We start from the raw sequence: 23,697 nt of genomic DNA, 5'->3' as shown, positions 1-23,697 counted from the left end.
AAAAAAAAAAAAAAATTCTATATAAGATGTATAGCATTACATTTTATTTATGGGAAGTAACTGGAAACCGTTTTTGTGCTCTCTGTATATAGATTACTCCCCATTTATTTCCCATTAGTGTTCAGTATGGTTTCTAAACCGTTTGTAAATGCTGCATTGTGAAATACTGAGCTGAGAAATGTTTCGTTTTTTCAGCCTCCAACAATGTACCACGTCCCAGTGACTCCCATGACCGTGAACCAGACGAAGTCCTACAGAGCAGGTAAAGGTGAGAGAATGCGGACACATTTTTGTTTGATTTGTGCTTGCATGTTGTGCTTGCATGTTGTGCTTGCATGTTGTGCATGCTTATTTCCAGGAAAACAAACCTGTGAAGGGGGAGCAGCAGAGACTGAAACTGAAGCTGAAACATTGTTTAGCTTTAAAATATCGAATGTCCACCATGTGTTCATTCCTTGCCATTGCTGTAGTGGGGATTTTCCAGACTGACACTTCTTGTTCATTGTCTGGAGGTGTGACCTATGCTAGCTCTACTGATTGTGCATGCGTACTAGATGCGGGATGGACTGAAGATCTTAAGCTTCTATCTTGTATTTTGGTTACTACTTGCTGTATTTCTGTATGCTTTATTAGTGTTTTGATTTATCAAAACCCAGCATTAACCATCCCTATGAAATCATACCTACAAGAATACCACCTGTGTGTCTGTACAGATGCAGGCATACATGCTTACATAGGAGGATATTTTTATCTTAAGGATATGAAGAGCACTCCTGACATGCTATAGGTAATATAGATCTTCGTTATTCCACTATGGACTGTTTCAGCACAATGCGGTGCAAGGGTGCTGAGTCTCTCTTCCAGGGTTGTTGAACTCAATTCCTGGAGGGCTGGGTGTGTGCTGGTTTTCATTTCAACAAGGTCCTTAATGATTTAATGGTTTTATTGCTTAATTAGCTAGATACATTGAGTACTCTGTTGGAACGAAAACCAGCATACACACTTCACTCCAGAAATTGAGTTTGAGACCCCTGCTCTGTTGGGTCTGATGACAGGAGTGCTGTTACTCAGGAATAATTTGAGTTGCAGAGGAATCTTTTAGTTCTTGTGAATGATCTTCATTACAATGATGTCCAGGTTTAATTAAATCGGTAGACGTCTGGGTATCGAATGTGTGTTAAACTGGTGCTGAAGTCTGTTGCAGTTCACCGTTGCCCTTCTCTGCACTCACTGTGCTCCCTCCTGTCTGCCAGTGCCCAGTATGCCCCAGCAGAGGCCCGACCAGCACCACCCTCAGGGCACACCGACCATGATGCATCCCGCCACCGCAGCAGGGCCGCCCATCGTGGCCCCCAGCCCGGCCTACTCGGCGCAGTACTTCACCTGCAGCCCCCAGCAGTTCACCAACCAGGCCCTGGTGCAGCAGGTGCCACACTACCAGTCCCAGGTACACCTCTCTGCCAGCTGTGGCACTACACTGGCACCAGGCAATGTCATGGAGAATGATCATTGTTAAGTAGATTAAAATAATTGCAGTAATTGGATCTAAACTCTGTTTTGCTTGTGCTGCTTATCGTACAGCCTTAAGCTTACGTTGCATTTTATTTTATCATATTTTATATATTTTTTATACACTAAGTGACCTTGGTGGGGGAAAATAAGCCAAATTAATAGACAATGTGTGTAATTAACGCAGAGTGGGGGGGATGCATTCCAAAGTAATGCCCAGTATGAGTGATCCATAGAGGCACTTTGTGATGGAGATGGAGACCTCATTTATCATTCCGGGAGATCAGATAACGGGCTGGATAGACGCAGAGATAAGTCTGCCCTTGCCCCCCTCAGGCGCAGCATGTCTTCAGCCCCGTCATGCAAGGCAGTGCCCGGATGATGGCACCCCCTTCTCACGGCCAGCCTGGCCTGGTGTCGTCCTCGACATCGCAGTACGGGCCCGCGGAGCAGACGCACACCATGTACGGTAAGGACTTGGATTTCTCTTACAAACATACACACCCTTGTGTAGTTACAGTGCCTTGTGAAAGTATTCACCCCCCTAGACATTCTTCCTATTTTGTTGCCTTATAACCTGGAATCAAAATTGATTTTATGGGGGGTTGTATCATTTGATTTACACAACATGCCTACCACTTTGACGATGCAATAAAAAAAGGCAAAACTGCTCCAGCTCCTTCAAGTTGGATGGGTTCTGCTGGTGTACAGCAATCTTTAAGTCATACCACAGATTCTCATTTGGATTGAGGTCTGGGCTTTGACTAGGCCATTCCAAGACATTTAAATGTTTCCCCTTAAACCACTCGAGTGTTGCTTTGGCAGTATGTTTACGGTCATTGTACTGCTGGAAGGTGAACCTCCATCCCAGTCTCAAATCTCTGGAAGACTGAAACAGGTTTCCCTCAAAAATGTCCCTGTATTTAGCGCCATCCAGTCCCAGTCCCTGCCGATGGAAAAAATCCCCACAGCATGGTGGTGGCAGCATGTGGCGTTCTCAGGGTAATGAGAGGTGTTGGATTTGCGCCAGACATAGCGTTTTCCTTGATGGCCAAAAAGCTAAATTTTAGTCTCATCTGACCAGAGTACCTTCTTCCATATGTTTGGGGAGTCTCCCACATGTATTTTGGCTAACAGCAGACGTGTTTGCTTATTTTATTTTTTTTAAGCAATGTTTTTTTTCTGGGCACTCTTCCATAAAGCCCAGCTCTGTGGAGTGTACGGCTTAAAGTGGTCCTATGGACAGATACTCCAATCTCCGCTGTGGAGCTTTGCAGCTCCTTCAGGGTTGTCTTTGGTCTCTTTGTTGCCTCTCTAATTAATGCCCTCCTTGCCTGGTCTGTGAGTTTTGGTGGGCAGCCCTCTCTTGGCAGGTTAGTTGTGGTGCCATATTCTTTACATTTTGTAGTAATGGATTTAATGGTGCTCCGTGGGATGTTCAAAGTTTCTGATATTTTTTTATAACCCAAAACTGATCTGTACTTCTCCACAACTTTGTCGCTGACCTGTTTGGAGAGCTCCTTGGTCTTAATGGTGCCGCTTGCTTGGTGGTGCCCCTTGCTCAGTGGTGTTGCAGACTCTGGGGCCTTTCAGAACAGGTGTATATATACAGAGATCATGTGACAGATCATGTGACAATTAGATTACACACAAGTGGAGTTTAACTAATTGTGACTTCTGAAGGTAATTGGTTGTACCAGATCTTATTTAGGGGCTTCATAGCAAAGGGGGTGAATACATATGCACACACCACTTTTCTATTTTTAATTTTAATTAATACATTTTGTGTATGTCCATTACATGAAATCCAAATAAAAATCCATTTAAATTACAGGATGTAATGCAACAAAATAGGATAAACGCCAAGGAGGGTGAATACTTTTGGTAGGCACTGTTATATGTACGTAGAGATGGATTCCATTTCAAGTTTATCAGAGAGAGAGAGGCAGGGGATGAATGTTAAGATGTAGTAGTACTAATAATACTAACATGCATAAAGTATTGTAGTTGCTTAGTAATGGCTGGAACTGTTACATAGGATTCATTCTGGTCAGCATTTTTAACTGAAAAAATAAATGAGCAACAATTCCTCAGTTTAAATGCATTGAAAAATTGATTTGATATGCATTTAATAGATTTTCTTTGCATTTTATTGGTTGCCTGGTGGCAAACCTGTCCTCACATGTTCTTTATGTATTCTGCTGTCTTCCAGTGTCACAAGGCCCCATCCCACAGCAGTACCCCCACCCCAATGCCACCTTGCACCCCCACCCCCAGCACCCACAGCCCTCTGCCACCCCCACTGGACAGCAGCAGCAGCAAGGCCAGCACACGGGTAGCCACCCTGCCCCCAGCCCTGTACAGGTAAGGCTTTACTCCTCTTATGGCAAGCGTTCACTCTTTACATTTGTAATAGCTGGGTGGGGGGTGGGGGCTATAAACCTAAATCCCTATTGAAGTCATGTAACAGGTGCCTAAACTTTTAATCTGTTTAAAGGAGTAGTGTAGATCAGAACCATATAAACACCAATTACGTCAATACCTTATCAGGATTAAGATTTTGTGTGGTTTGTATTTCATTGTGTTATGGAGCTCAATTTAAGGCCTTACAAACCAAACCCAGTAGTTTCATATTTAATTTGCTCTTCTGTTCAGTAGTCCTAGAGTACAGGTACAGTCTTGTTTGCCAGTGCTGTGAATGTGGTGTGAGACGCGCGTTGTCCTGCAAAGTCTGGTAACACTGAAGAAGTTGATGTATGTGTTGAAACAGCACGCCCAGCACCAGGCCGCGCAGGCGCTCCACCTGGGGAACCCTCCTCAGCAGCCCATGTACTCGACCCTGACCCCCACCCCGCCCTCCATGACTCCCGGCCCCAACCCACAGTCCCCGCAGACCAGCTTCCCCTCGGCCCAGCAGGCGGTCTACATCCACCCCCAGCAGGTGCAGCATGGCTACAACCCCTCGCATATGGCACATGTGCCTCAGGTAAGATAAGAGCTCACACAGTAATGTGTAATGAATGTAATGCCAGCATATGCAGTTTAAGAATAAACAATCCCATGATTCCAAGTACCATTAATTGATATTTCACATTATTCAGTGGGTATGTTAATGACACTCCATTTGATAGCTCTCTATAATAGAGGAAAGGTTTGTAAACTATAAGCATATCATTAACCTGTCATTCATTTGGATGTGCTTCCATATGTTCAGCTGGAAAAGCAAAATTAGTCTGGTTGTAAACTGGAAACGCCATAAGTCACCAATTCAATTTAAACACTGCTAGGTACAATCATAAAGTGAATTATGGGAATATTTCTGTAGTTATTTATAAAAAGGACTATCCATTCAGTGTAAAAACAATAAAAGCCAATCGGGAGTCATTGCTTTGCAGAAGGCAAATACTCCACATATAGAATGTTGTTTTTACTTCCTAGAAACAGAAGGGCACACAAATGGGCATCCTTCTTTATAACCTTTTAATGTATTCAGATTGCTGCCACATTTTTCTCCCTGATCACGACTGGTTTATGATGTTTTGTTTTGTCTTGAAGGCCCATGTGCAGTCTGGGATGGTCCCCCCACACCACGCCACACCGACACACCCACCCATGATGCTGATGGCAACTCAGCCCCCTGGTGGCCCGCAGCCACCTATTCCTCAGAACACTCTGCCTCCCATTCCGGTCTCCTCCACCACACACTTCTCGTACATGACACACCCCTCAGGTGAGCACATTCGGCTGCTGCTTAATCTGTTTGATCATGTATTGTCCTGTTGCTTGAAGATGACCTGTATTACAAAGTGATCATTCAAATGCAAATCTTGGGAAAGGGGTTGTATTATGGAAAACTACATGTGCTGAGTAGTGTTGCCATTATTACTAGGGTTTAGTAATTTTTAAGGCAAAATTTATAATCTCCAAAGAACTGATTTAAATAGTCATGTTACATATGTCTCCTAAAATGAATTTCCTCTGAGCTCTACAATCTGCATATATGCCAAATAGATATTATTCTGAGTAGTAAACACTGTAAAGGTGTTTACAAACCTAACACACACCCTACTGTGATTTGTAAAGCCAGAATATTAGGGATATTTGTAGTGTAAAGTGTCAATCAACATGTGAATTAAAATGGGTCTACTTTGTTTTTCTCTAGTGCAACCCCACCATCAACAGCAGTTGTAGGAGATCCTACACCTCCTTCCCCCGCCCCCCCAACCAACCTGCTACACAGATCTGGAAAAAGAGACGGCTAGGTTTTCTCATCAATGCTAAACTCTTGCTTTCTTGTAAATTAATTAGGAATGCTAACCGGTCGACTTGCAGTGGACAGATTTTGAACTGACTAAAGAGTTTTAATAACATAATGGAAAACCCCACAGTTATCGTATTGTAATAAACTCCTGCAGAACCAAACAGAACCCAACTCCCAACCAAACCCGACTTCAGCTTGCTGATAACTGGAACCTGGTGTCCTCTGACCCTTGTAAGTTATAAAACTCTTCACATTAAGAAAGTATTAACATTATTGTTAATCGCTGCTGCTATTGCTGCAAACAAGACTTGGGGAAACTCTTCTCATTCTAACCAAACTTGAAACAAAACAAAAAAAAGACTTGCTATAACAGAATCTGGTTGGCAAAAAGTTGGATTATTTATGAAACATGATGGCTGAGGTGACCTGCACTCACCTGACAGTTATGTAACTTTTAAGTTAAAAGAACTTTTACTTTGTAGATAATATAAATAATAAAAAAAAAATACAAAAAAAAACAAAAAAAAATAAAAAAAAGTTTTAAAAACTGTATCATGCCTGCGTCTCTTCTGTTGTCTGTGTTGGTGAATGTGAAAGTGTGCAGTCTAATATCGTACACTTTGGGGGGCAGTGTTAATTTCTATATGCAGACAGTGCTACAGTCTCTAGTGTCTCATGCATCACTTGTGGAGGGTTTGAAAGTGTGTGTGTGTGTTTCTGAATCGTGACATCCTTACAGTAATTTGGCTCTTCCGAGTTCTACTTAATTGGTCTAAATCAATTAACTGGATTAATTGAACCCTTCTCTCCAGACTCCGAAATGTTTTGGGGTTCAGTGTTTTGAGTCTATCTGAGTAAATAATGACATTGATTAATTGGGATCTCCTGTTGGAACAAAACCCAGCAGACACTGTGGCCCCCAAGACTGTAATCTGACACCCCTTCTACAGCAAATGACAAAAGTTTGCAAGTTCTTGTTGGAAGCGAGACCCACAGTGTGATGTCACATTCTCCAATCACATTGACACCTCATCAACCGGCTTCTGTCAGACATGGGTACTGCCTTCAGGAAATACCGCTTCTATGAATACCTAAGGAGTAATACAGACGGGTGACATGAAAGGAAAAACCTGAATAAATTAGTGGAGGAATGTAATGAATGCAGATGCCTCCAAACAGGTGTATTGTTGATACAATTAAGCAGTACAAATGCTGAGCAGGCCCAGTTGACCTCGATTGTGGAGAGGAAAGGATCTAAGTGACTTTGAAAGAGGGGTCATTATTGGGGCACGAATGGCAGGAGCTTCAGTCACAAAGACTCTCAACTGGCTAGTGTTTCAGTAGGAACAGTTACTAAAGTTACATCTGCATTTAGATCTATGGGAAAGACATCAGTCAATAGGTTCCGAAAGTGTGGAAAGTCCGCAAGTCCGTCGAGAACTACACGGAGGGATAGTATAGTAAGGTTGCAGTGCATAAACCCCTCATTAAAAAGACATGCACATTTGAGAGTTCAGTGGTGCAAAAACCATAGGCACTGGTCTGCTGAAAAAAAGTGATAGTCATCCTTCAACATATTCTTGACAAGTGGGCGAGTGCATGTGTGGGACACCAAGAGAACGGTACAGGCCTGACTGCTTGACCCTTACAGTGAGGGGGTCCGGAGGCTCCGTTATGCTGTGGGAGGTATTTTCCTGGCATAGCTTGGGTCCACTTGGCCCCTTAGAAGAAAGGGTCACTGCAAATCATTACAAAGTTATTCTGAGTGATCACCTTTATCCTATGGTGATACATTTCTATCCTGATGGGAGTGGTCTCTTCCAGGATGATAGTCCCCCCATCCACAGGGCACGAGGGCTCACTGAATGGTTTGATGAGTATGAAAATGATCATATGCTATGGCCTTCAGTCACCAGATCTCAACCCAGTTGAAGACCTGTGGGAGATTTTGGACCGACGTGTTAGCGCTCTCCACCACCATCTACAAAACCCCAAATGAGGGAATATCTTTTGGAAGAATAGTATTCATCCCTCCTAGAGTTCAGAGACTCGTAGAATCTGTGCCAAGAGCATTGAAGCTGTTCTGGTGGCTCGTGGTGCCCAACACCTTGCTGAGACACTGCATGTTGGTGTTTCCTTTAGTTTGTCGCCTGTCTGTATGTGGCCCAGTGTAATTTAACCCCTTCACTACTAAGCTACTTCAACTTCAAACAAATTAGTATGTGTGCCATGTATACTGCTGTCTTGACCATCAAATTCATATTGGACACGGTACAGGCACAATACATACTGCCCTTGCACACACAATATCTTGGTTTCAATATTTACAGACCGATAATAAAAAGGCTCCTGATGTGATTTAACCCCTTAAATACACAGCATACAGTGGCAGATTTACAGCTTGATGGAGATTATATTTGGGTGTTTGTGCCATCTTTACCAGTTATTTGGACACTTCTGTGCTGGACCATGTGAAGTACATATTATAAGTGTGTTTTTCTTTTAATATGTTCTATTTGGTTTGTGAATAAATTAAATGTTAATCTTGAAATGATTGTATCTGAGTGTGTTTATGTATAATGTAATGGCTTCTAGCTATTAATAGATACCCCACCCAATATGTATTGATTTATTTTCTTCTACCAACATAATTTTTCATACAAACCAACATTACAAGTGATTTTCTCAAGAGTTTTTCTAAGTATGTAGCACAAATCTAAAACTGTTGTATTCATGAACTGTATTACTTTGGTGAGAGTAATACAGTTCCTGAAGACTAACTCTGCCTCCTCTCCACTCTCCTTCCTCCAGAGCTGCTCCTTCTCATCCCTGGCCCCTAAGTGGTGCAACGACCAAGTCAAGACAGCGTCCAGAGTCCTTGACCTCCTTGCTGCAATTACTCAAAACACATCTTTTCATACAGTACTTGTAATTTAGTCATTTACTCTCCTGTAACATAGCACTTTACGTTTTATACTTCTTGCCTTGTGCTACTAGTACTCATATTGTTATTTTGATTTCCTTTATGCTCCCTTGACTGAGAGCAGACAAGATGTTAGGCCACAGCTCTTAAAATCCAGGATGTTAGACCTCATATTTTGTATACACTTGTGTAAATTGAATTTGTAAAATGTGTTATGCTTTGAATTGCACTGTATTATGTAAATTGGAATTTGAAATGTTTTGTGGCTTGAACTGCACTGTATTTTTGCACTTTTTGCACTTGGTATTAAGCTTATATTTTGTAAGTCGCCCTGGATAAAGGTGTCTGCTAATAAATAAATAAATACAATACTATTACTACTACTACTACTACTACTACTAATAATAATAATAATAATAATACGATGAGGGAAGAAGCCGTGGTATTTGTATTTCCACAAATGTGTACGAGTAATGTAATTTTAAAGATCCTTTTAAGGAATTATAACCTATAAATCAACAGCAGTACTGTTTAAGTTTGTTTTGACAGATGGTTGTGTTATTTTGTGTGCTGGAAATGTAAAAATTAAAAAGCAGAGCAAGAAAAAAATGCACCAATTGTATTTTTAAAGTTGTTTTTATACAGCTCCATAATAAACCCAAATGGACTGCAAATAGAGATTATATAAATTCAGTTCTGGGCTACACAGCAGAGGTCCCTTCATGACACTTGATTTTAATACTTAGAATGAACCGCATATAATTACATTCGGTAGCCGTATTGATCAATTTCTATTAATCAGGGTGGACAGGTGGTCATGTATGATTAGGTGTAATTTACATAGCTTACCTTAAATACGTATATATACATTCTACCACCACCATATAAATTATAGTATTACTATTATTAATAATACACGTACACATATATGTTCCCTTGCCAAAGTGTCTAATTATTATTTATATTTTTTGGCCGCTTTATTGGATACACGTGATACGCACACAACCGTTGACCATTGTAAACTACATTACCCAGGAAGCTTTGCGACACGCCTGCGTCTGGCGTCACGGAAGCAGCGTGTTTTTAATCGTCGGTGTCCCGGATGTCGATCCTTTTCTAGTGCGCTAAGGTAAGGGTGGCGTTTCAGTTTTTGACCCGCTGAAATAAAATCCGTGATAATCTTAAGAAAATACTTGCACGTCCCCGATTTTTCATCATCTATTGTAAAGCTAACCTCTTTTATAGTTGATATTATCGAAAATGCTCAGGTTATGTCTGCATGTTGTTGGAGCGATTTGCTGTTTTGTAGTGGAAGTGGAGGCCTGTAGTCCGGGTTAGCTGTTTGGTGCACAGGACACATTATAGTGTAACTGATCAGTCGAGTGAGATGCGTGTGTATGTTATACACACAGGCATGAACAGTATGTATAAGTAAAGCGCAGGGGTTTGAATGTAATGTATTTACAAGTGGTAATGAATTATCGTGGACGAATGGACAACGGAATGGTCTTGACGTTTACTGCGTTCCCCCCCTACATGCTGTCTGTCACATGTTAAGTACAAATGCCGATTTTGTGTGTGTATTTGGGACATTGGCGTTAATATTTGGAAATTGTGCAGTCTGAGCACTTCAGTATTTTCGGGCCTAAGCTTGCGGTTCTTGTTTTAGACTCCTGTGCACCGCAGTATAATATTGGTAGAATCGCCTATTCTGCTTGCATTGGGCCTAGTAATGTTTTCATTTTGAAACCCCAAGCTGACACATTTTAAATTCACTATCTTAATTCATAACCACGTACATTTGATCCAGATTCGTTTTGTGTGTGGAAGACCTGGTGCAGTTGAAGTCTGAAAGCCATTTAAAAAGTTTCCTATTGTTAGTGATTTTAAATAAGGCTTCAATACTACTGCCACATTTTAGTCCAGAAAAGTCTGAAGACGGCACAGTGAACAGCTAAATCTGGAAACTACTTTACTTCTTTGGTGGGGAAAAAGTACTAGAGCCTAATGTTTTACCTTTCCCCCTTCATAGATGGCAGAGGACAAGAAGAAGAAGGTGGCAAAGGCAAAGCACTCGAGCCGCAACCCGGTGCTGGCTCGCGGCCTGGGCAGGTACTCGCGCAGTGCCATGTTTGCCAGGCGGGCTCTGTACAAGAGAAAGACCAAGGCAACAGAGACCAAGGTGGGTGCAAATGCTGGGTTTGTGTGGAACAAGATGGTTGTCCTTTTAGTTGGCACTGCTTTATCTTTTGGGCAGTGCTCTTTTGAATGGTTGGATTCAGCTTTCTGAATGCTTTTGCAGGGGTGACATAGATGCTGTTTTTCAGCGTTCCAGTCAGTAAGCCTGAGTTACACATTCAGGGGCATATAATTAAAAAGGTACTCATTTACAGGTGGAGAAGAAGCTGAGAGAGAAGGCTCCGGCAACAGTCACAAAGACCGTCGGAGGCGACAAGAATGGAGGCACACGTGTGGTCAAGGTCCGCAAGATGGTAAGTTGCCCTTATGTCTCTGCTGCTGTGCTGGGAAAATGGCTGGCTTCAATATAGCTGAAGAAGTGGCTCCAGCTAGTGGATTGAGGTACAAATGGTGCCTTTAACTGGAAACCATATATAATTGTGATTTTGACGAGTCCCTCTTAGTTTGTTGTCCTAATTCTTTATCCCCCTTATTTCTCCCAGCCGCGTTACTACCCCACTGAGGATGTTCCTCGCAAGCTGCTGAGTCACGGCAAGAAGCCCTTCAGCCAGCACAAGAGGAAGCTGCGCACCAGCATCACCCCTGGCACTGTCCTCATCCTGCTGACCGGCCGTCACCGGGGGAAGGTGAGGACCCCCCCCACGAACACATCTTGGACACTGTCACCCCTTTATTAGATCCAAGGGGGCCAATGCACACCCTTAGCTTTGCCAGGGGCCCAATCTATTAATATAGCTCGTCTATTAGTATTGAAGATTCCTTGAGATTCAGTAACAATGGTATTTTAATTGCTGACTTGATGTAGAAAGCTCAGTTTATATTACCTGGCCTTCATTTTTTGTTGGCTGGTGTCTATCCAAGGGAACTTGCCTTAAGCAACATTTGTGCTATAAACTTATTGGCAATGATCACATTTTGTGTAGAAATACATACTTGGATTGATTGCGTTTCCATATGCTTGAACAGCGGAACCATCTGTTAAATGAAGGTAATACGGTTTTCTTGATTAGGCAGTGTGAAGTAACGCAGTGCTGCTGATCAATGTGTTGTTCCTTGTGATGTGTGATGGTTAAAGGGCCTGCATGTACTGTACATTTGCTTGAAAGATTGCTTGCAATTCAGTCTCTGAATATTAGTATGTGTAGAAAAGATAATTGACAAAGCAATAATTACTGACTACCTTTAGAGGACATTGGGGAAGGTAATGTAGTAATTGCTTTTTCATTGCAGCGTGTTGTTTTCCTGAAGCAGCTTGGCAGTGGCCTTCTGCTTGTGACTGGTAAGACTTTTACTTACTACCTGCAAGTACAAATAGTGTCGGACTGAAATGTACCTAAATATGGAACCAAGAAAGCTGACAAAACAGTGTATTTTGAAACTTCACTTGGAGTAACAATCTAAATGTGTCTTGGAAAGCTGCTAAAATGGCAATGGAAAGTATCTTTTTGGTGTTTCATGCATCATGCTCCAATTCCTTTTGCTACTGCTGGGATTGCAGGTGCCAGTATCCTTCATGATGAAATGGTTGTATAGGTAACACCCAGCCATGTAGAAGCTCATGTGTCTCTCGTCTCCCCAGGTCCTCTGGCCCTGAACCGCGTGCCCCTGCGCAGAGCCCACCAGAAATTCGCCATCGCCACCAGCACCAAGGTCGACATCTCCAGCGTCAAGATCCCCAAGACTTTGACCGACACTTACTTCAAGAAGAAGAAGCTGAGGCGACCCAGGCACCAGGAGGGAGAGATCTTCGACACTGAGAAAGAGGTATGCTGTCTGATTGGCAGTACAATAACCACCCCCCCACCTTTACAGTAAAGGTTATTGAAATTTGAAAATGGTGCCATTGCCTAATCAAGAACATCACAAGTTGGTAAATAGTTTCTCCCCTCTTGTATATTTGGGTAAACTTACAACCTGACCTTCTTTGCTCAATCAGTGCACATTTTCTTTGGGATCCAATACTTTGTGTTGCTGGTGCAGTATAAACTATGACTTGTCGCCCATTTTAAGTAACAAATGTCTTTCTGAAATGTGGTTGAATACCTTTTCATTATTCCCAATTCAATTCATAACTGGATTGTTATTCTTGTTGCAGAAATACTCACTCACAGAGGAGCGAAAATCTGACCAGAAAGCAGTGGACTCCCAGCTCCTGCCCCTCATCAAGAAGGTCCCCCAGCTGAAGGGCTACCTGAGATCCACTTTCTGCCTCTCCAATGGAGTTTACCCACACAAGCTGGTTTTCTAAACATGTACTAAAGATATTAAATGTGGATTCAACTATGTACATTGTTGTTGTCTTCCTTAAGAACCCATGCCCAGATGCATTCTTCAAAATGGTCTTTTCAGCAGGTGGGCTGATCTTACTGGGATCTACCCTCACCAGCCTATTCCTTGGCTTGAAATTGAATTCCAATGGGTGCACGCACTGTTGTAGAGTATAAGAACCTAAACCTAGTTACCGTAGGTCAACGGACAGCCTAGATCCTCAAGAATTACCCTGTTTATATCCTATAATTTCATTTAATTTCATATTTTCTGGCTCACCAGGCAGGCTTCAAATCTCATCTGATAGTGATTTGGTCACCGGTACCTTTTGAATCTGCTGCCTGTCAAGAGTGACATCACAGTAGTAAATGGATAAAGAGAGAAGATGGGCAACAATGTAGAAGTTACACTCACCTACAGTATTAGTATGGTGTTCCTAATAATCCTATGTTTGACCCCCTTTCGCCTTCAGAACTGCCTTAATTCTACGTGGCATTGATTCAACAAGGTGCTGAAAGCATTCTTTAGAAATGTTGGCCCATATTGATAGGATAGCATCTTGCAGTTGATGGAGATTTGTGGGATGCACATCCAGGGCACGAAGCTCCCGTTCCACCACATCCCAAAGATGCTCTATTGGGTTGAGATCTGGTGACTGTGGGGGCCAGTTTAGTACAGTGAACTCATTGTCATGTTCAAGAAAGCAATTTGAAATGATTCGACCTTTGTGACATGGTGCATTATCCTGCTGGAAGTAGCCATCAGAGGATGGGTACATGGTGGTCATAAAGGGATGGACATGGTCAGAAACAATGCTCAGGTAGGCCGTGGCATTTAAACGATGCCCAATTGGCACTAAGGGGCCTAAAGTGTGCCAAGAAAACATCCCCCACACCATTACACCACCACCACCAGCCTGCACAGTGGTAACAAGGCATGATGGATCCATGTTCTCATTCTGTTTACGCCAAATTCTGACTCTACCATCTGAATGTCTCAACAGAAATCGAGACTCATCAGACCAGGCAACATTTTTCCAGTCTTCAACTGTCCAATTTTGGTGAGCTTGTGCAAATTGTAGCCTCTTTTTCCTATTTGTAGTGGAGATGAGTGGTACCCGGTGGGGTCTTCTGCTGTTGTAGCCCATCCGCCTCAAGGTTGTACGTGTTGTGGCTTCACAAATGCTTTGCTGCATACCTCGGTTGTAACGAGTGGTTATTTCAGTCAAAGTTGCTGTTCTATCAGCTTGAATCAGTCGGCCCATTCTCCTCTGACCTCTAGCACCAACAAGGCATTTTCGCCCACAGGACTGCCGCATACTGGATGTTTTTCCCTTTTCACACCATTCTTTGTAAACCCTAGAAATGGTTGTGCGTGAAAATCCCAGTAACTGAGCAGATTGTGAAATACTCAGACCGGCCCGTCTGGCACCAACAACCATGCCACGCTCAAAATTGCTTAAATCACCTTTCTTTCCCATTCAGACATTCAGTTTGGAGTTCAGGAGATTGTCTTGACCAGGACCACACCCCTAAATGCATTGAAGCAACTGCCATGTGATTGGTTGGTTAGATAATTGCATTAATGAGAAATTGAACAGGTGTTCCTAATAATCCTTTAGGTGAGTGTATAAATGCAATAACACTGCCTACAATACTAGTCTCCACATGGGGAACGCAATACAGAAGAAAAAAAAAACAAAAACGGCACTCTTGATGGCTCAAAAGCATGAGCTGAGTATGTGAAATGTCTCGGTCTCTAAAGGGCAGCTTAGAGATTTCTGAATGCACAATATAAGGATATTTTGGCAAGAAACCAGAGCCATCTTTCACAAATGTTGCTTTGATAATGGAGGTTTTGTGAAGTGAACCCACAGGTCTGGGTTTTGAGAGAACATCTAGAATGACAGATCAATTTTGGGTGTTTAATGTTCAATGACTGCTGCATACTTGACTTTTCATCATTGACTTTGGTTTACCTAAAATGAAGGGGTGGGGGGGGACCTAGAAAAGCATATCTTCTCATTTTAGATGTGCTCAGCTTGGACTTGATCTACCAAAGCAAGGGTCTTTGGTGTTGGATTATATTATGATGGGTCTGGCAAATTGGAAAATTACAAAATGCTCTGATGTAGATGTAATTCAATTACATTATACTGTGCACTGGAACCAGTGGTAGATTTAGACCGTAGTGATGGGACTATTTGTGATAAAAAAAAAATAATAATAAAGTATGACTTCAAACTAAAATATTCTAGTGGACTCATAACTATGAAGGATCTGATAATTGTGACACTGAATCAAAATGTATATGATTTGGTGTGTATGCATTTAGGTTAATTGTAATCCTGCAGGATACAAATAATCCATTACCTAATGGTGTTACATACAGCGAAGAACATCTCGGTGATTTCTCAATACATATTTCTTATTTAAAATGTAGCCAACAAAACTTAATTTTCCTATTTGGGCTCCATTGTAGCTGTGCTATCCATAGGTTAATCTAAGCATTTGGGTCTAGTTATTTGATGGGTCAAGTGTCAGAACTGGATGCAATGCAATATTAGATATGATAAGTATTCCAGTTTCTCTATTAAGTTCCAGTTTTCATTTTCCTTTGGGCAAGAATTCTGCAACAATCAAACAGACAAATGTAATTGTTTGTATTTTCAAATGATGTTTTATTGATATAACATTTAGTTAAATCTATTTTACTCTTGTCTGTCTGTGTTTTATACACCTTTTCCATGAGTTCTTTACAATGATAGATTGGAACCGGTATCCGGTACAATAGTGAATCATATTTTGGATGACAGCCAAGTACAACTAGGGTAGGAATCGAAAAAATACCTTAATTATCTGTTTCTGTTAATGGCTTTCTAACTTGACAACCAAAAATAGGTAAGGAAAGCAAATGGAGCTGGCAGGCCATGGGTAGAGGAGACTGCTGGACTTTGCTGCCACCTGCAGCATTATTATTATTTATTTTTTTAATCTTAGTGTTTGCTTCACAAACAAAAGCCTGGTCTTGGAACCTGAAAATGTTACATTATATTCAGAAATAATATATAATACAACTGTTTACACCTTGCTTCTGAAAATAAACGATACCACTACTGTATTGCAATTTCTCTAATGTGCCTTGTACTGTGGATAAGGACATGTGAAGGGCCTGCGTGAAGCCGGGACACCTGCTGTCTGACATACTGGGAAGGTAGTCAGGAGGCAAATATAGGCAGCACTGCACGACCCCCCCAACTGCAGGAAGTGAAAAGGTCAGGTGATCAGCGGGGTACCAGGCAGACACTGGTTTATGTTGTTGAAATTTGGGTTTGCACAATCTAGCTGATCATTTTGATGCTCGGACAAGGCAAGGCTAGTGATTTTAAGAGTCCGAAAAAGGGGAATTGTGTTGTAAGCCAACATCAACATGTTTTAGCTCCCAAAGGAATCTAGAATATTTCTCCTGACAAGGTTCTTGAATAATGTTGCTGTGAAATGCATATCCTGACCTTTTTCCTCCACTGTAAACTCTTTCAACAGATCTGCTGCATATTTTGAGTCTGTTTTGTACTCATATTCATTGATGTATTACTTTGATAAATCTCTAATGTGTGTATCAATCTAAGTATCTGTGTATCTATGCTTCGTTGCAACTGTCCATGGAAATCACAGCGCATCTGCACTACCCCCACCTTGCCGGCTCAGCCCCACAGATCTGCTTCACTTTGGCTTAGGAAACGGTCCTAGTGGCCACTGGCGCCGCCATTGGTTCAGTTTGTTGTCATGTCTACGGCGAAGCGCGGTGCATCCTGGGAGCGGTTGGCCTTTCCAACATGGCGTCTCACTGACAGCTGTGGGGCTACCATTATCTGCTCAGGCACAGTACACGGGGTAAACGGCACTACCAGAGCCCCCTTTTTTTCTGAATCCGTTGCTTTGCCGGGGCTCGCTACTACCTCCGCGCTCCAATGCCAAACAAAAGGCCCTGGTCAAATCGGAACCAAATGAATAAAAAATAACGTATTTGTCAAAAGAGTCACGCCCACTACATGAGAAAAGAAGGAGAGAGGGAGCTCTGTAACCTGCAGCGTCTGGGGCTCCTGACCCGGGCGGCGTTCACTGACACACACCGGTGATTTGCAGTTCTGTGACAGCAGGCTGGTCGCTGTGTAGTTCGCTGCAGAGGCCGTCGGCATTTTCCTACGGGTGTCTCCGTCGCTTAGACCTCGTCTTTTTTTTTTTTTTTTTTTTTTTTTATTTAATGTTCGACCTGACTGTTGTCTCTTTCGGGGGAGAGAGATGGGCTCAGCGGCCGTGGATTCGTCTCAGTGGCTGTCGGTGAAGGAGGAGACGATTTTCCTGCACGATGGGCTGATTCGGGTCACCGACCTGGCCGAGCTGCCCAGCGAGATCGGGCTCTCAGATCCGGGGGACACCGAGCAGGAGGTGAGGGCAGCACCGCGATTTTCCCCCATCTATTTCAAAGCGTTTCTGTTTTGAATGGGGGGGGGGGTTGATCGAGGTAGACACTGGCCGAATTGTATTGGGCATATTTAAGCAGATAGAAAGGATCTAGTGTTGAAATTGACAACGGTCTGCATCTAATGACAGCAACACAAAAATGGTGCACTGAACGGTATTGCTCGTTAACATCTGAATGCACTAGCCGCCCAGTTTCTCTGATGTATTTTAAAAATAAGCAGAAGTTGGTGTATCAGCGCCTAAGCAGCTGTTTTTTTTATAGCTTAGTTTCCAAATAATCATTGCTTACTTCTAATATTATCTGATATTGTTTTAAGGCAACTGTGGACTAGTTACAAAACACCAGATGCAATGAATGGCAGCCTAAATATAAAACACGCTGTGACCTTTTGGTAGATTTTGTTGGTTGGTATATGACAGTGCAGTTTTAATTAAGGCACATGCATTCTTAGCAGAGGTGATGTGTTTTGACAGGGATAACATTTAACGTCAAGTCTCGGTAAACTGAACGAAAATATTTGAAATTATTAACAACGTTTTCGTTTTTTAATGCATGTGTTGACTTCAAGCAGGGTTCATGTTTATATGCTTCTTCAATTTCCTGGCTGGAAACCTTTAATCGAAAGAGCTCATCAGCAGGAGAAAAAAATGATACAGGTTTCTTGCTTAACAGGCCGGAGTCCAGACCATAAGTGCTTCTTGGTGCTTTTTCAGCTTTGTAAAAACTCCCGAGGCATTGTCAAATGGCAGTTATTCCATGGCAGCAAAATCTTTTTATATTACTGAGAAATCAAATAAGCTGACCTCACCTTCCTTGTGATTCCTAGGCAAGTGCTAAACCCCTCTGGTATTAAAGTCCAGGAAAACAGCAGGCCTGGATTCCCAGCTCCCCCCTCCCCCCCAGCTGATACTGGCACACATCATGCCAGTTTCATTGGAAAAATATAAATAATCACCAGCATTATTATCTACCTAGGGTTGTTCCATGAAGGCTTAACTAATATGCTGGGCTGGGCCTTGATTCCATTACTGCCTCCTGCCAGTTATTCTGTGGGAGTCTGGAAGTCTAAACCAATTCTCCAAACTTTGTCCACTGCAAAGTTGCCACAATTCGTGCCTCAGATATGAACTTCAGTATTTCTGCTTTTGAGACACCCAAACAAACATGCAATGTCCTCCTACCAGTGTTTCAGCTGAGATGCTAATTTTTGTGTTGTGGTATAGCAGCCTTATCAGTATTGTTTGTTTCAGCCTCACGCTATCGGGAATAAAATCAACAATTAAACAGTACTCTTGTACAGCCCATAACTTAAGATCCGCATTTCATATGCCTGTCTGTGAAAAAATCCTTTACTTGAGTTGTCTCAAATAAATGTCCCATGAATCTCAGTATTCCTTTGTATATGTATTATTTCACCTAATTCTAAGGCCTTCAGGGGATTGCTTTGCTTAATTTGCTATGGAATGAACCATACATAATTCTGTAATCACAATAATTATGGTTCATTATTCCTTTTATTTTTGTAAAAAAAAAGAAAATAAAAAAGTAAATGTACTGACATGCATGCTTAGTGTCATGAGGCTAAATGAGTGAGAATGATGTACATCTTTTAAAAAGCCAGATATGTTCTTACATTAAGACTGAATGGCTCCTTTTATCAGGGTTTGTGAAAATATCTCCACTATAAAAATAATATGTCCCATGTTGGCAAAAACCTGCAAGATTTATTTTCCTATTTTACACAAAAAAGGAGCAGCGATTGGGAATGCTTGCTGTACTCTGTATATGTAAGGTAACCTCCACCAATGAAAATCAGATGTGCATTTGTCAGCCACTTCAAGTGTTGCATTGACATTACTTAAGAGTAGATTGACTTCCCTTAAACCAGTTGCCAAACTGTTTAGGGGTGAATCACTGCTTTAAATGAGTCAACAGAACCTCATGTCATCTATGGATGTGTACAATGTTGTCTATGTATAATCCTGTGTGTATGCTTTATGTACACGCCTATATATTATAGCTAAATATCAGGGTTTGTTTCATGATTCCTTCAATTTCAAGTTTAATTTTAACTTCTAATCTGTTTGGGGGAGGAAACTGGAATTCAGCTTGTTGGCAAGATGTTATTGTTATCATCATTATAAATATTTGATTATTATGAGTTTCCCTTCAGTATAATTTGATTTCCCCAGGTTGTGTCATTAAATAATTTTCCTTGTGTGCTCTTGGATTTAACTGAGGTGTGTGTTGTCCTGTGCAATTTGCAAACCCTTTCCAGGTTGAATTCTTCTTAATGTGTATATTTAACGTACAGGTTCCTGCAACATTGCAATAATGGCAGTTTGGCCACAACTGTTTTGAATTTCACTGACTTGCAATTTTGCGACGCAAGCAGGGCTGCAAAACAGTTGGCACAGATTCTCAGTCTCTGAAGAGAATCCCTGTTGTACATGTATGTGAACACAGTATGATGGAGTGATGCCCATACAACTGCGTTTAATATCAATTGAATATATTGATTGGAATTTAAGAAAGGCGGTGAAGTCATACTACATACTTGTGTGTGTCCTAGACAAGATTGGGTGACAAAAAAACACATAAATTGTCATGGTATTAACTGTTTAGACTGTAAAGGACATTATGAATAATAAGTTAGCATGTTCCTTTTATTTCTCCGTAAATTGAGTTTTTAACTGAAGTTCGTGCCTCAATTCCGCCTTTCTAAGCATAAATATCCAGCAACAAACACACTTACCCAGCATTCAGTGCTTTGCATACCTCTCCACCCCAAATACCCATTCGCAGCAGCTCCTTGGCTCATTCCACCTAGTGTTGGGGGGGTTTGGATGACCTTGTCCTCATGGCCAGGTCATCATTCCCTTAGTCAAGCAAGTCTAGACCAAAATAAACTGTTTACCTTCTGCTGTATATGTTTATTGAAATTGTCTGAACTTTCTTTAGTGATAGCTCGAAGAGTGATGTCATCTGGAACAGTTATTCATTTAAAAGTATGATCTTTATGCGGAGCAGACTACATTTAAACTGGGAATTCATTCTATTATTGTTTTCATGATTAAACAAATTGAAATGATTCATGGTTCTTTAAAGATTTCACCAATATACATTCCTTGCAGTTCAGTAGAACCAGCAATGCTTCTTGAGGAAAGAGAGAGAACACAGGATTATTTTATTTGTGTTGGTGAGAAGAATTAGGAAAAACATCACACAATAGTTGTACTGCCCCCCTCCATTATTTAATGAATATCAGACCCAAGTCAGAAGTCTAGTTTTAGACATGAGTGCCTTTTGATGGGTGTCTCAAAATGTGGTCTCCTATAGGTGGCTACCCTAGCCTTCACCTGATGGTTGTCTTTACTCAGCAAGCCTTTGAATGACTTAAAGACTAATAATAATAACGTAAGTTCCTGTGTACTTGATCTTCACATGGATTGCTGGGTCTCTGGGATGTCAATTACAGATAGTCTGCATCTGTGAGACTGTCCTGAAAATAACATTAACGAGAAGAAATGTGATATCTGTGTATAATACAATTTAATTGGCTGCATAAATGGAGACTAGACAAAGCAAAGACCAGAATACAGTATGTTAATGTAAGTGTTTTCCCCTCCCAGTATCTCCTTGAAAAATCAAACTATAGGCTATACATTTGTTTTTGTGTTGCAAAGTTTAAAAAGCTTATTTCAAGTTGGAATCAGCATTTCATAATTAATATTCAACAGACTCTACAATCCTAACCTGAGGTCAAAAGATTTTAAACTAGATTATGAAAAGCATGTGCCTCCCTTGGCACTAGTAGCTCAGAGGACAAGCAGAGTTGGGTTGCCTGGAGGACAGCCACTGCTTCCATGATAATGGTACGAGCACACAGGTTTCTGAGTCGATTGTTCCCAAGTCAATTTCACCTCGCCCAACCCAGTTACTGCTGGGTGACAGAGCTACTGGCTGCTAGGAGCTCCAGGCCCCAATCAGCTGATGATGCAGCCCATATCTAAACCAGCAATCTGCAGGCTATAGGGCAGTCTGAGAGGTCAGTTAAGACACTCCAGAGCCCTCATTACTTTTCATATACCTGTTATATTGCAACATGGTGTAAAACAATGCTTTTGTGTTCCCAGTGAACTCCATCTATTAATGGCAGTGGCTGTTTACCCTGTGCTGTATTCAGTCGCAGTGCTATCCGGTTTGCTCAGATCTAAGATTCTTCGGTGAATCATAACTCTCCATGTCTCTTTGATGTCATATCTGCAGTCTGACAGCACTTGGATATCAGTGCTCTCTTCAGGGTTACCGCACTGGGAGTAGAGAAATGTTTTATTCTGTTGTGCAGCTAAGGTGTAGGTCAAGACAGTTGGACAATGCAGCACTTTTAAAGTTCAGTCAATGGACAAGCACTTCAAGTACGTCGGTATCCCAACTCAGTTTCTGCATTAGCATTAATATGTCATTCTTGGAGACAATCCAGAAAATGCATTGCAGGTATCTCCACTGAAATAGAAGCAATTTGACTGCAATATTGCATTAGATAGGCATTCAGAGATTGAGGTCCTGAAGTATTGACAAGATCCTGTTTTCACAGTCTCATGTTTCAATGCCATGGATAGCTACTGAATCGCTAACTGGTGTGTCACTAATTGCATTAACTTCCCATACTTTCTGAACAATTTAGCGACTATTTCCTGACTTTGGTCCTGGTTCAAACAATTCTGCTGTGACATAAATAGTAAATAAAAAGAAAATCAATGCTTCTGCTTAAAACTAAAGCAGAGCACAAGGGGACATTCTGATCTTTCAAACAACCAGTATGACCCTGAGAATCGGGGGAACTCGCACATTATCTCCATGAGAAGCCGTGACTATAGTCCTCCTCCTGAAGGCCTAAATGTCACTTGGCAGTTTCAAGAAACAATTCACCAGCTATTCTACTATTCTTCAAATTAAAGCAGCAATCATAATTGTTCTGTTCAAAAGTAAATGTCAAACATGTCATACTGCTGTGGCTTGTGTGGCACATACTAGACTAGTGCTAGCACTTTGTAATAGGCAGCTGAAACTTGTGCATAGTCTCTGTGTTGAATTTGTGGAGATTTCATCATTTGTCAATGACAAGTTAATTATTGTATAATCTGGAACCGGCTTATAATTATTCCCAAATGTACAGAATTATAGAGCACGTCTGGTCAAGGCCACAAAGGTATCCCATAAGTCTTGACGGTGCTGGGGTTAGGAGGCATCCTTTGCAAACTTTCAAACAGGACTTATTCTGACTTGTCCTTCCCTCAATTATAAGAGAGTGACTATTGCTACACTGGGTTTTCCCTATTTGGCAGGGTGTAATACAGTTATAACATAAGTGAATGTAAACGTATAGGCCTATATCAAAATATTTGTGCATCAAAGTCCTTACATAACTACATTTTCTCTGGTGTAAATCCCTTAAAGATTCTTACAGATTCATATTTTATAATGTTTTGAAAAGCTACAAAATTGGCTTAAAGACCATTTGGCGCATTGTGATCATGTGGTTAGCAGTAGCTTATTGACGCAGGAACTTACTCATTCTTGGACGATCCCAGTCAATCACTTTATGAAATGTGCTTGGGAACCTGTTACATCGGCCCGTCTGTTTCCTCTTGTTGCAGTTTAGTAGCCTTTGTTCAGGCATAAGATATGCATATGGACAAGTCGTTAAAGGTTATATTCGAGAGTCGATATTTTTATAAATGTGTCATAAGGCATAAGCCTTTTTTTATTTTTTCTCCCTCAGGATTTTCAAAATAAGCATCAGTACAATCTCTCAACACGTTATTTATCATAGATTTGTACTTTCAAAACTCATTCCAACTGTAAATATGATGCACAAATTGAAAATAACCAATATATTAGTATAATATTGATAGGTTTTTCAGCATTCTCCTTCAAACAAACCAAAAAGCACAAAATAATCCAACTTGTTAATGATGTTCTGTACCATTTGTGGCACTTTATGGCTATTTGAACAAATAGGATGTGAAATAAACATCTGTAAAGTCTA

The 23,697-nt window shown here is 41.3% G+C and overlaps 3 protein-coding genes across 20 annotated transcripts in view; all 3 read left to right on the top strand.

Moving 5' to 3' along the window:
* atxn2 (ataxin 2) overlaps positions 1–6,322 on the top strand; it is a 37,627-nt gene extending 31,305 nt beyond the window's left edge. For 10 of the 18 annotated variants that reach the window (XM_066689566.1, XM_066689565.1, XM_066689560.1 and 7 more), the window contains 7 exons: positions 196–268; positions 1,254–1,447; positions 1,846–1,978; positions 3,722–3,873; positions 4,259–4,495; positions 5,065–5,239; positions 5,672–6,322. In XM_066689566.1, the coding sequence (XP_066545663.1) occupies positions 196–268; positions 1,254–1,447; positions 1,846–1,978; positions 3,722–3,873; positions 4,259–4,495; positions 5,065–5,239; positions 5,672–5,700 (993 nt within the window). In that variant the 3' untranslated portion in view covers positions 5,701–6,322. The remainder of the gene's footprint in view (positions 1–195; positions 269–1,253; positions 1,448–1,845; positions 1,979–3,721; positions 3,874–4,258; positions 4,496–5,064; positions 5,240–5,671) is intronic. The other 8 variants (XM_066689567.1, XM_066689568.1, XM_066689563.1 and 5 more) reach the window with 3 other exon arrangements.
* Positions 6,323–9,733: 3,411 nt separating this feature from the next.
* Positions 9,734–13,177, top strand: rpl6 (ribosomal protein L6). The gene is made up of 7 exons (XM_066689551.1): positions 9,734–9,822; positions 10,726–10,875; positions 11,087–11,185; positions 11,375–11,518; positions 12,123–12,171; positions 12,472–12,656; positions 12,988–13,177. The coding sequence occupies exons 2-7, from the start codon at positions 10,726–10,728 to the stop codon at positions 13,138–13,140; spliced, it is 780 nt and encodes a 259-aa protein (XP_066545648.1). The 5' UTR covers positions 9,734–9,822; the 3' UTR covers positions 13,141–13,177.
* Positions 13,178–16,989: 3,812 nt separating this feature from the next.
* Positions 16,990–23,697, top strand: part of hectd4 (HECT domain E3 ubiquitin protein ligase 4) — a 69,773-nt gene continuing 63,065 nt past the window's right edge. The window contains exon 1 of the mRNA XM_066688805.1: positions 16,990–17,608. Coding sequence (XP_066544902.1) covers positions 17,462–17,608 — 147 coding nt within the window. The 5' untranslated portion in view covers positions 16,990–17,461. The remainder of the gene's footprint in view (positions 17,609–23,697) is intronic.

Source organism: Amia ocellicauda, chromosome 17 (assembly GCF_036373705.1).
Source record: "Amia ocellicauda isolate fAmiCal2 chromosome 17, fAmiCal2.hap1, whole genome shotgun sequence".
Classification (NCBI taxonomy): Eukaryota; Metazoa; Chordata; class Actinopteri; order Amiiformes; family Amiidae; genus Amia; species Amia ocellicauda.
Note: the sequence above shows the minus strand (reverse complement) of the source record. Positions and strands in the feature narration are given on the sequence as shown.

Excerpts from the sequence above, each read along its gene's own strand:
- rpl6 (XM_066689551.1), top strand. The coding sequence starts at position 10,726 with ATGGCAGAGGACAAGAAGAAGAAGGTGGCAAAGGCAAAGCACTCGAGC. Across the intron at positions 12,172-12,471 it reads TGGCCTTCTGCTTGTGACTG|GTCCTCTGGCCCTGAACCGC; the intron begins GTAAGACTTTTA and ends TCGTCTCCCCAG. Across the intron at positions 12,657-12,987 it reads TCTTCGACACTGAGAAAGAG|AAATACTCACTCACAGAGGA; the intron begins GTATGCTGTCTG and ends TTCTTGTTGCAG.